Source organism: Tiliqua scincoides, chromosome 7 (assembly GCF_035046505.1).
Source record: "Tiliqua scincoides isolate rTilSci1 chromosome 7, rTilSci1.hap2, whole genome shotgun sequence".
Lineage (NCBI taxonomy): Eukaryota > Metazoa > Chordata > Lepidosauria > Squamata > Scincidae > Tiliqua > Tiliqua scincoides.
Window position 1 is genome coordinate 3,132,539 of NC_089827.1, and position 12,686 is coordinate 3,145,224.

The 12,686-nt window shown below is 43.5% G+C and overlaps 1 protein-coding gene across 4 annotated transcripts in view; it reads right to left on the reverse strand.

Moving 5' to 3' along the window:
• Positions 1-1,135: 1,135 nt before the first annotated feature.
• The window catches only part of UPF2 (UPF2 regulator of nonsense mediated mRNA decay), a 44,813-nt gene continuing 33,262 nt past the window's right edge, over positions 1,136-12,686 (reverse strand). For 3 of the 4 annotated variants that reach the window (XM_066634104.1, XM_066634103.1, XM_066634100.1), the window contains exons 16-22: positions 12,242-12,381; positions 11,199-11,303; positions 9,760-9,858; positions 6,566-6,733; positions 5,542-5,683; positions 4,062-4,182; positions 1,136-2,434 (exon numbers count right to left, since the gene is read on the reverse strand). In XM_066634104.1, coding sequence (XP_066490201.1) covers positions 2,425-2,434; positions 4,062-4,182; positions 5,542-5,683; positions 6,566-6,733; positions 9,760-9,858; positions 11,199-11,303; positions 12,242-12,381 — 785 coding nt within the window. In that variant the 3' untranslated portion in view covers positions 1,136-2,424. The remainder of the gene's footprint in view (positions 2,435-4,061; positions 4,183-5,541; positions 5,684-6,565; positions 6,734-9,759; positions 9,859-11,198; positions 11,304-12,241; positions 12,382-12,686) is intronic. The other variant, XM_066634101.1, reaches the window with a different exon arrangement.

The following is a 12,686-nucleotide window of genomic DNA, read 5'->3' on the forward strand; positions in this document are numbered from 1 at the left end:
GTATGCCAGCTAACAGCTCTCAAAAGACTTCAGGCGGGAAAGGTTTCGGCTTTGCTGCAGGAGCTCTTTTAATGAGATTCAACTCAGCAACATTCTACAGGTGAAGGCTGTGCTTGACCCCAGAGCTAAGGGGTCTCTCACCTCATTCCCTCGCCCATAAGGATTAGGGAAAGGTTAGGATTCTCCAAAGTAAACATTGCTCTTGAGGTAATAGTATACAGTTCCACTGTATAAGCCAAGATGCCCTTTATATCCAACAATTATGATTAGCACTTGTATAGCACTTTGAGTGTACAATGCAATTCACATACATTATCTTGATGGGCTGTTGTAAGAAGTACAGATCACCTTCATCTTGCAGCTGGGGAGTTCAGGCTGAGGCTTGAATTCATGACAGAGGTGAGAACTGAAGCAGGAAAAGTCCTGTTGTTCAGTTCAGTCTCTTCCATTACAACACTACACCAGCTCTCCTTTTCAGCCCCCCATCTCACTGTGTTCAGAAGGATGTCCTGAACTGGAAATGCAAGGCATGGACCTTTGACTCAAGGCTTTCGTAAGAGCTGTACACATTCAAAGGGTGTATGTGTGCTGGCCATTTATATGTGGCCCAACTGATAGTAAAGATGCTGGCATTGGAAGTCCAAACAGAGTACAAAGCAACTCAGACCGGGCCAGGAAGAGCTTACTGCACAACTATCCAACAGGTTCCACTGTTTTGAGCTATAATGGTTATTCACCAGAGAGTCTGTGGTTGCTGAACACTATGATTCACACTATTAAGATTGCTGCACAACATCCTTTTCTTGCAGGAAGTTGCTTTTAGAGAACTTATACACAGTACAGAATATTGGCCAGAACCCAAAGATCTGTGTGACTGTGCACTCTGGGCACAGTAGATTTGTGTTTCTTGAACAGCAGCTTCCCTGCTGCAAGTGAAAGTGAAAGGAGTCCCCCAAAGCAGCTTGTGATAGGACATGCTACTCAAAGAAAACCATTCAACTCCATAGCCTGACTCTGCATGGCAAGACGGTTGTTCAAAGCAGTTCATTGGAACCTGACCATTCTCTGAACAAATCCTTGATAACCCCAGCACTACGCCCCCAGTTCTAAACAGATCATAGAGAGACAAGATCAATTCTAAATTACAACACTTTATTGCAGCATTGGCAAAGATCAGATTTCTGAAGCTGGTGACGATCGGGCGGCATTTCTGAGTGTGTTTGTGAAATGTTACAAGTTGTACAAGTCTCCTTTAAAATTCTACATGCAGAATTCAACAGTGGTAAAAAGAATTTTTAAAATAGTTTGGGAAAAAAATTAGTAGCATACAGATGTGCTTTAACTGAATGACTAAACCTACTGTGGAAGCAAACAAAAGAAAAATAATCCCCCACAACTATACTAACAAACAAGATTGTCAGAAACTGACCAAGAAACCTCATTTCCATTTAGAAAAATAAAAATTCTACTTGCTGCCAACTAATTTTTTCCTTTTTTTTTTTTTTTTAAATATATAGACACAGAGGCTGATCAACCCATGAAAGTCAACAGAACATTCAGCTCCACCTCTTGGCTCTGTCTGTCATGCTGACTGGCACATTTTGGTTTTCAATGATGCTTTAACAAGCTCCACTAGATCCTTAGGCTGGTGTCAGGCTGTTCTAAGCAGTTTTGGGTCAACACTCTTCTTTACCTTCACATCTACTCTATCCTTCCATAGATCATTCCACCTCCTCGAGTCCGATCACCTCCCTGCCTTCATGCCGCTATTGCTACCATCACCACTCCTCCTCCTCCTCCTCTCCCCCCTTGGAGAGCAGGTTTCCCCCCTTAGAACAAAAGCCTTTTTCCTTGTGGAATAACTGATGTTTTGGTAAACCAGTTGCTGTCTTGCTTATCCTATTATTGGAGTTTACTATACGTTATTTATCTCTTGCTCCATTGCTTCCCTATGCAGACTTGGAGCCCTCAATGAATATTCCCCTGACACGCCATGCTCAAATTCAGAGAAAACGCCACTTATTAGGTTTGATTTCCCCCATACTTAGCCATCAAAACTGTCTGTTCCAGCATAATCCATCTTATTTTAAGTTGTTCTTTGTTGTAACTGAACTGCTCACTGGTAAAGTTAACCATCTCATTTATTTACTTCCATTCTCATGAGAAGATTAACCCTCACACGGTTCCACAACAAGGTGCTTTTTGTTTGTTTGGTAGGCCATGACTGGAAGCTTCCGCCATTCTGTTTTTAGTGGAGGCTGGTGTAGGTGCTCTATGGCCCCAGCCTGTCCCAGGTTTTCGATTCTGAACTCTCTAGACTGACATGCTCAGATGTGTCCGCTGCTCTCATTTAATTGTTGGAGGACTCCACTAATCCACAACATTGGAGATACAGGACCTAATGAAATGACGCTTGTTGCTGGATCAACGTCTCCTTAAAAAAAAAAGAAGAGAACAAAAACCAAAACTGATTAATAATGAAGAGTCAATTTCTGAGGTTGTCTTGTATCAAATGCAACCATCCTGGCCTGTCAATTGTCGGCTAGGCATTTTAAATACATCCGACTGTACCAACCTCCTCTCAAAGCCACCAATCCCCAGGGCACTTCTGCAAGCGACTAGCTGAGACCTCCAGTCTCCTCGCCAGCCTGCCTGCTTTGGGGCTCACTCTCGTCTCTTAAGAACACTGAAGCAAGGAGGCTTCGCCCGGCTCTAGTTCCTCCTCACCCACAAGATGAAGGGCCAGCCAGCCGCCTGCAAAGTTTCCCTTGACCCCCAGCACGTGAGGAGGCAGAAGCCCAAACTTTCCCCCCTCTCCTCAGTGTTCTTAAGGGACAGGAGCGAGCCCAAAGCAGACAGGCAGTCGAGGAGACCGGAGATCTCAGCAGCGCCCGGGCATTGTCTCTTTAAACTTTGCTTCCAGTGGAGGCTGCTTGTGAGGAGGGGGTAGACCTGTGAGGGGTGTAGAGTGACGGTGGCAGGAGCAGCAGTACCAGCAGGAGCAAGGGGAAAGGGGACCGCAGGGCTTTAGGAAAGCGCAGCCTTGTGTGTGAGAGACAGTGAGAGAGACCAGTAGGAACCACGAGGTGTAGCACCTCCTTCCGTGGGGTAGCTTCCACAATGGAGGGTGAATGGAGGGCGGGCAACACGACCTGGAAATAGCTTCCCCAAGCGCCCAGAGACTGCCTGCCAGCTTATCACATGACTTAACGGAAGCCCACACACACACTTATTTCTGATTGAGAAACAGTTAAAGGGACTTTTTTAGCAGCTCCACATGAGTGGCCACGTGGGTGTTGAGTCAAATCCACAGATGCAAAATCCGCTGATAATTAGGCTCAACCTGCATTTTGTTTTCTTCTTGTCTTCTTATGCAAACCTAATCAGGGAGCCCTTTTGAGTTTAATTACAAATTTGCTGCCATGCATTTTCACCCCACAAACATTCAATTACTCCAAGGAATGCAACCCGGCTAAAGGAATTAAAACTCTTGTAGGAAACACCATGAGAGATCCTCACCCAGGTTCAATGTCTGGTTCAACCAACAGAGAGAAAAAACAGATAAGCAAATGCACAAAAGGGCAGTGGTAGTAATGCTGACAGGGTTTATAATAGGGCCAAAAAAGAAAAGCTTAGTTCTCTGCTCCTCAAAAGATTAGCAAGCTACTGCAGTTGCACTTGGCCCCAAATCACACTTTGTCATAACTATTTACAAACGGAAAGCTCACACAAAATCCTACTTTTAGCCTCTTAGGCATTAAACTTCTCAAATTTTTCTGTCCTTAAAGACAGAAACATGACAAATTTCTCTATCACTCTTGCACAGTTCTCATTCATTTCAACAAGGCTTCCAGGGGAGGATGTCTTAGGAGATTGTGCCCGAAGTTTTTCAATCTGATGCAGGTAACATTAGTGATACTCCCTTCACTTTTTTTTTTGCCATGGGATGTGAGCACTTCTGAAGAAGAGCTTTTTTCTCTATCAAAAATCATGAAAGTGTACAAAAATCTTCAGAAAATGAGAACCGAGCAATCACTGTATTCCATTTCCAGCATATTTACCTTCCGCCAGTTTTAAAGATTAGGTCAGCATTTGGTGCTCCCTTTGGATGCTGATAACGAGGCCTCCGTTCTCGGTTGGTATTTGCGGGAGCTGGTCGCTGGGCCAGAGACTGCATCATTTCTGTGCGTTAAAAACCACCACATTAAGACACAGATCATGTAAACACTACACATTCAAAAAAATTTCAGAGATTCAACTGTCATGGCTCTTAGACATAAATCTGGAAAACCCAGTTCTTGAAAGAATTAGGTCTCTGACAAACACAGGCCTACAAAAACACACCTTTTTTTAAAGTTAAGGATGCTTGAATTTGGTATATTCTTGGGGTGCTAATCCAAAAATGGCATCGGTTTTGCCCAAATGGCTCTAGTTTGGGGAGTATAGCATAGCCACCTTATGCCAATTCAAGCAGCTAAACTTCTGAGAAAGCCATGGCTTCTGCTTCCTCATAAGGTTAGCTGCTTGAATTGGCATATAAGGTGGCTATGCCATACTCCCTAAACTAGAGCCAACTGGGCAAAACCAATACACCCAAGAATAGATCTAACTTTTAAGACAGCAAAATGTGCATAGGCCTGTGTAATCACCCACTTGAAAATACAAATTCTACCTTTTTTGGAACAAGCCATGGCTACTGAATCATTTTCAAATTGCACATATTTTGAGCTATGCATTTTTCCTGCTAGGCAGAGACCACAGTAACAAATCTCTTACTAAATGAGTAAACCATGTTTACACTGTCCTTGCTGTAAACAATGTCAGCTACGATGCTGTATGTTGGCAGCTGAATGTAGAGCTATTCATAGCTCTACTGGATAAAACAGCCATAATCTTTAGGGAATGAGGAAGAACAGGCCTGTGCAACAAGTGGCAACTATTGATGATTGCAGGTGTCTGGCTTTTAGTTGAAGAAAACCTCTTGATTATTTTGATTCTGATTTCTTCCCTCTAAGAATTTGATACGTGCATTTGCTTTGAAAAAGCATAAGAACTTAAGAAGAGTCCTGCTGGATAAGGCTAAAGACCCATCTAAGTCCAGCTTCCTGTATCTCACAGTGGCTTACCAGATGCCTCAGGGAGCATGCAAGACAAAATTCCTATATCATGTACTCCCTTGCACCTGGCATTCTGAGGTAGCCCACTTCTAAAATCAGGAGGTTGCATATACCCATTAAGGCTTGTAACCTGTGATGGGACTTTTCCTTCATAAATCTGTCCAATTCCCCCTTTAAAGACATCTAGGCCAGGTGCCATCACCACATCCTGTGGCAAGGAGTTCCACATAAACTAGAGGGATCATGTGTTGTCTATGCCTATGTAGAAAATTGCAGAAGTCACTCACATGTACATAAACTAAGGACACATGGAGGTACAAAGGGCCAGAGCAAAGCCAACCCAGAGGATTACAGCTACAGTGTGGGAGGTCAAACATCAGCAGCAACTTTATCTGTATGAAGCACCTCCAAATGATTCTCATACCCTGATAGTCTTCTTGTTCCTGCCGTTCGTTGATATCCAATGTCAGTTTTTTCATCCTCATCCTCTCCTCTTGTTCAGCTTGTTGCTGATTCCAGTGATTTGCAGCCAGTTGGGAAGACATTGGCACATTCAGGATCTTAAACTTAAAAAGGACACAAGACATCTAAGAATTCAACAAAAGGAATAGGTGTGCTACATGTCTTCTGGAGCAAGAGAGACGAAACTGACTAGAACTTCCTGATACACTACTCTGGATTAGCCACTGTCCAATATCAGCAATCACTCTCATCACATCACTACAGTCTAACCCCAGTATCCAGGAACCGGCATCCACAGATTTGACTCACCATGGTGGATACCACAGGAAAGCCACTTCTAGTTTGCTCATGAAATCGGAAGTGGCCACAGATTTGCATATCTGCAGGGATCCTAAAACTAATCCCCTGCGGATAAAAAGGGTGGACTAATAATGCTTTGCACTAATTTTTAAATGAATGGCATGTGGTTGGCCTTCCATGTGGCAACATTCCAGGAATACATTATGACACTAACAGCAATGCCACAATTTTCATGGATCTTCCACAGCTAAAACAGGGCTCAAAATGTTTAAATATGGCCATTGTTTAAAAAAGAAACCAAGTTTAAAATGGTTGCCCATTTTAGGCCAATTCAGGTAAGAATGGAAATGGATCAGTGCTATTGAGCTCACTCACTCAATGCTAGTTCCATTACTAAAGGTCTTGTGTTCAAATCTAGGCAAAAGTCCAACAGGAGTTATCTGGCATAATTCCATGTGATAGCCTGGCAGAGACCTAGAAGAGCCAAAAGGTGGCATTTTCCCATTTTCAAAAGAGAGGAAAACTACCCAAGACTTAACTAAGAACGTATTTACCCTATGAAACAAGATATCAAAAGATGCCTTTGTGTTGTCTTGTATGTCAGTCTCTTATTCCCCTGTAATAATGGTCACTGAAGAATACAAGTAAAGACAGCAGACACTAATTCTCACTCTATAGCTCCTCACCTGCTGCTTGTTGCCTTTTCGAGTTAACATAACAAAAGGCATTGTGTCTCCAGACTCAGATTCTCCTTCCCCACCACCCAGTGGGGGTCCCTTCTTCAGCTGGCTCTTGAGATGCAAGGGAATGGCGACATCTAACTGGTGCACTTTCACAGACTCACCACTCCTCTGCTGAAGATGTAACAAATATAAATTGGGTAAGAACTAACACAAAATATCAATGTTTACAAAAGTGTTTCTACTAAAATACATGATGTTCACAATACTGCTTTGTAAGTTAACTCCAAGACTGCAGCACTCATCACTCTTGTTCCTTCATGACAGCGCTCACTATGAGTTTCATCTCGCCCTGTGGTGGAGTGCAGCTCTTTCACAAGCTAGAAGACCCTTTCCACACATGCAATGCTGCTTACGATCACAGAGGGAGTATCCAACAAAAGAACTGCACTCCACTAACACTCTGGATGCAACTCTACAGCTCTGTGTGTGTACTTCAGTTACAAACCTGGGTTGGCAAACACATATACCAGGGATTGGTTGCTGCTCCAGACCAGGACTACAGTCTGTATTGTATTGGCAATCTTCAGTCTCGAAAGACTATGGTATCGCGCTCTGAAAGGTGGTTCTGGCACAGCATCTAGTGTGGCTGAAAAGGCCAATTCGGGAGTGACAATCCCTTCCACACCGGGAGCAAGTACAGTCTGTCCTTGGTCTGTCTCCCTGGCTATGGGCCTTCCTTCTTTGCCTCTTTGCCTCAGACTGTTGGCCAAGTGTCTCTTCAAACTGGGAAAGGCCATGCTGCACAGCCTGCCTCCAAGCGGGCCGCTCAGAGGCCAGGGTTTCCCACTTGTTGAGGTCCATCCCTAAGGCCTTCAGATCCCTCTTGCAGATGTCCTTGTATCGCAGCTGTGGTCTACCTGTAGGGCGCTTTCCTTGCACGAGTTCTCCATAGTGGAGATCCTTTGGGATCCGGCCATCATCCATTCTCACGACATGACCAAGCCAACGCAGGTGTCTCTGTTTCAGCAGTGAATACATGCTAGGGATTCCAGCACGTTCCAGGACTGTGTTGTTAGGAACTTTGTCCTGCCAGGTGATGCCGAGGATGCGTTGGAGGCAGCGCATGTGGAAAGCGCTGTGGCATAACTGAATATTGCTATGTAATATGTGAAATATCACCCCCTAAAGCAAAGTATTATTGTTTATCTCAAAGGACTCAACATCAGTTTCTCTTTCCCATACAGTGGTGCCTCGCATAACGAAATTAATCCGTTCCGCGAGTCCTTTCGTTATGCGAGTTTTTCGTTTTGCGAAGCGTGCTTTCCCATAGGAATGCATTGAAATTTAATTAATGCGTTCCTATGGGCAAGAAAAGTCAGAACAAAGTCAAATTTGGTTTACAAAGTGTTTATTAAGTGCTCTTTAAAGGCATACATACTGTACTGAGGATTTCAAAAACGGGGGGATGCTGAGTGGGGAGCTTGAAGGCTGTAATCCTGTGCACACTTACCTGGGAGTAAGCACAATGGGACTTACTTCTGAGGAGACACGCACAGGATTGTGCTCTAAGCTGGGGAGGACAGAGCAGCTGCACTCAATTGCTTGCTTTTGCCGTGATCATGGGGGGAAACGTGAAGGAAATGGGGCAGTGAGAGGGTGAATGAGCGATGGGGGGATGCTGAGTGGGGAGTTTGAAGGCTGTAATCCTGTGCAAACTTTCCTGGGAGCAAGCACAATGGGACTTACTTACATAAAGATCCTCCCCTTACTAGGGTGGATGGGATCATAAACTGACATGAAGATCCGCCCCTTACTAGGGTGAAAGGGATCATAAACTGACATGAAGATCCGCCCCTTACTAGGGTGAACGGGATCATAAACTGGCATGAAGATCCCCCCCTTAAGTCAAACCAAAACAAAACAAAAATTCATCTTGTGAAGCACGGGTCATAAAAATTCATTGTTCGAGTTACCAAACTTCGCAAAACGCTTTCGTTCTGCGAGTTTTTCACTGCGCGGGGCATTCATTATGCGAGGTACCACTGTATATTTTACATTAATCTGTCCTGCTCAGCCTCAACAAACAGGCATGACTAGAACATCTTCTACTTCTAAAAGCAGCTGGAATCATTTTCTTAAATTTGCAATTCGGCAAGGTCAGTCCAGTATGGAATAACTAATTTAAGAGGATTGTTGGCAAGAGAGATGCATCATACTGGAGTTCTCTGGGTGAAAATCTTTAGCCAATTTAGAAGATCAAGTAGTCAAGCCAAGGGCTTGCTTTTTGGTAAGATTCAGCAGACTGAATACAATTACAGTTCAGATTCAAAATAAATTTCTATGGAAGTGCTTCAGATCAAACACAAGGATCTAATACCTACTTAGAGGAAGCATCTCCAATGATTTTAGTCCAACTGAACAGATACTAGAAAGACGTTTGAGAAAATGCATGTTATTTAGGTTTCTTGCAGTAAACACCTTTATACAGTTGGCCCGTGTTCAAGTATACTCAGCTTGTCCCGTCCCCCCCCAAAAAACCCCCAGACACAACCATGTAAATAGGGAAAGGTGACACAGCCTGCCATTCTATTTACTCTATTCATGCCCTGGAGAAAGCCAGAAGTGAGAGGATGAAGCTGCTCTCCTCTCAATTCCTACACATATTTTGTACTGTGTTTTTCGTTTGTAGACATAGTTCAGGCTGGACCTCAATATACACTAAGGATTTATTCTGGGACCACCCGCAGATACCAAGATCTGTGGGGGAGGCCACACATGACATCCAGAACTGTGTGACCAGAACTGTGTTTCAGTCATGTCTGGAGCTGTTCTGAGGCAGGGGGAGGTCACGTGCAGCCTCCCCAGGCCTCAGAAGGCCTCTGAGAGGCACTTCCAGTTTCTTGGCAACACCTCTGGATGCATTTGGAGCCTCTTTTGGGTCAAATTTGCAGGTTCTGAACCAGCAAATACTGAGGACCCACTGTACATATTTGTTGGCTTTAAAGGCTTATTGACTATATACACACTTGGCTTTATGTGCTGACCTTGGAACATAACCCTCACTAAAAATGCATGCCAATTATACGTGGACAAAGTAACATCCACTTTGCAAAAAGGATATTATTAAAGTAAATCGGGGGCAGGGGGCAACACAAGGGTAAGTCAACCAATTTAAGTTACTACAAACCAAGCAATACCTGTAAATTTTCCAACATCATTTTATCCAATGCCTGAACGAAGTCTTCATCTTCAGCACAGGGAACACGTTTAAGCCCACCTCCTTTAATCATTACCTCCTAAGGAAAAAAAAGGGAAGACCCAATGCTATTTGAAATTTCCGGAAAGAGAAGTTCTGTCCTACTGCCCAACTTCTCTTCCACTGTAATGGGAATGGTGAGCATTAGTGGGCAGTTTCCAACGACCCTCAGAAGGGCCCACTACTAATTCCAGATATCACCTCAGTGCTTGTAGCTTTTGTGCAGTGCTGACAGCAGAGTCACTAGGACAGTGGTTCCCAAACTACCTGAGTCACAATGCCCCCAGAGCCTCTTCATCTTGGCTCATCTGGGTGCTGCCATCTTGGACCTCACAAAATCTCCAAGATGGCAGTGCCAAGGAGAACAGGTAGGAGGGGCTACCAGGAACATCCCACAGCACTCCTAGGTACTGTGACACACACTTGGAGAACTCCTGCACTAGGGGTTCATCTGGGTAGGAAGGGGCCCGTGGAAGGCAGTTTGCTAAGAGCCCCCTGAAACCAACCCTGATTGCAGAAGGATTCCTTATATTGCACAAACAGCAGCCTGCCATCTTTACAGTATAGACAACACATTTTCAATGCTCTCTCTCATTGCAGTCTTCAGATAATCCGGCTGTATTTCTCAGATTGTTAACTCTGCTGCACCCTGTGCTTCCATCAGCCAGGTAGCATGAGGAGCCATAAGCACAACTACAGTAGATTTCTGAAAATCTGGCATCATGTTGTACAGCATTCCCATTAGTCTGGCATCAAAATGGACTTCAAATTGCCCTCAGAGTAACATGTTCCATTTTGCTTATCTATGCTTTTTCTGAAGTGTGGCCTTCCTTATTAGATAAGACTTATATTGCAGGTCATTTTTATCAGATAAGACATTTATTAGATTATTAGATATGACATTTATTGCAGGTCTCCTCAGTCTAAATATAAACCATTCTTCAAGTGAATACCTACTGAAACAGCAAATGAGTTCATTCTAGGGCACAATCCATCCTAATGTGGGCACAGTACCTGCAAGTAGGATCCAGCAGCAGGCTCAAAAGAACCCTATTTTCCCCACTCAAAACACAGGGGCATTACAGGATCTCAGAACACACATTCCCTTCAACACAGCTCGGGTGCCCATGGTGGGTGGTGGTGGTTCACACCTTCTGTATTCAAGTCTTCCCTCTCTAATTTCCTTGAGCTTTCAGTACACAAGCTCTAGTCCAATTTCACTGCATGTGGCTGCCGATGGTGTTGCTAGTTACCACACCACTGCAACTCAAGAGTCACATGAATGGAAAAACCAAACCAAAATAGCCAGTATTAAGCCTACATAAAGATTGCGTATCATGCTTTTGTTTATGAATATCATCTTAGAACATCCATACATACAGTGTTCTCTTCATCTGTCTCATTCTCCTTATTGGAGTCTGTCAGGTAATCTGTGTTTTCCTCCTCCTCCTCTTCTCCTTCTTCATCATCATTGTCAGAGCCCTCCTGAAATGTTAAAGAGTTTTTAATTGCTATTGCAAGTCATACTCCAACACAACCAACAAACTCAGTGGTTATCAAATTTTTCCTGATGTTACATATATGAATTTAGGTTTATGCTGATTTAGCAACTGTTTTCAAAATTTTTGTTTTAAAATACTCTTCTCCCTGTCATTTCTAGTTTTGCCTACAGTTGATCAGTACCGGATACATACACCTCATTAAAACATCTGAATTTTTATCCTGGTCTTGAATTGCTGTCTTGAAATAAAGGGTGATTTTCCATTTAAGACTGCTACTATACATGCTGGTAAAACAGTTACAGATTTAAGCTTCAGAGCAGTGTTTCCCAAATTTTTAACACTGGGACCCCGTAAAAAAAGTTTCACTTTACCAACCACTCATGCCTCTGTTTCTATAATGGTGATTGGGTAGCAGTGCACCCTGTCCCCCCCATAGCAGGTTGTTTAACCTTTGATGCACATAGCCTAATCTGCCTCATCAGTTACGTGACCAACCAAAAGTTGGGTCACGACCCACTGGTGAGTCCCAAACTCACAGTTTGGGAACTGTTGCTTTAGAATAATTGTGCTGTTCTACTTATTACTACTGTCTTTCCACATCTTACTTCCCTGTGGTAATTCAGACCAGCAGACTCAACCCCTCCCCCCACAACAACTGTAGAAGGTGAACCAATTCTCCATAATGAACATGGCTGTTCAAAGAGGGTCCAAGGACTTCATGGCTGCCTGAATCAAGTTATAGCTCTTCCCAGTATCACAAGTAGGGCCCTAAATATAACACCAAATAGACCACTCTGAATTTGCTTTGAAATCTGACACCTCAGTTCAATAGTTGTCCATTATGGTTTGTCAACAGCTACATCATCTCCCACCCACCCCTCAAATTATAGCCAAGAAATTTAATGATGGGATGACACTTACCTCCTCCTCTGGCTCATTTATTTCACTTTCATTTCCAGATTGTTCTTCTATCTCTACTCCAACTTCTTCTTCCTCCTCATCCTCCTCCAGTGCCTCCCCTTCAGTCATTGAATCTTTAGAGTCTTTGTCATTCACAAGGCCTAAGGAAGAAACAAGAAAAATTATTAATGAATGCTTTTCAGAGAGATTGCCAACTAGGGCTGCAATCCAGTGCACATTTCCCACTGAAATCAGTGAAAGCTATTTCTGATTAGATATGCACAGGATCAGGCTGCATACCACCACCGTCTCATAATGAAATATAGACACTACCATCATAAAACAAAACAGTGCAGCCCAAAAAGGTTTCTGGTAATTTTTCACACCTCCAAAACTAGATTTCTGAAGAGGATATTAGTTTATTCCACATGTTCTAATACAGAAACATGCTGTCATAGTCTCTGTG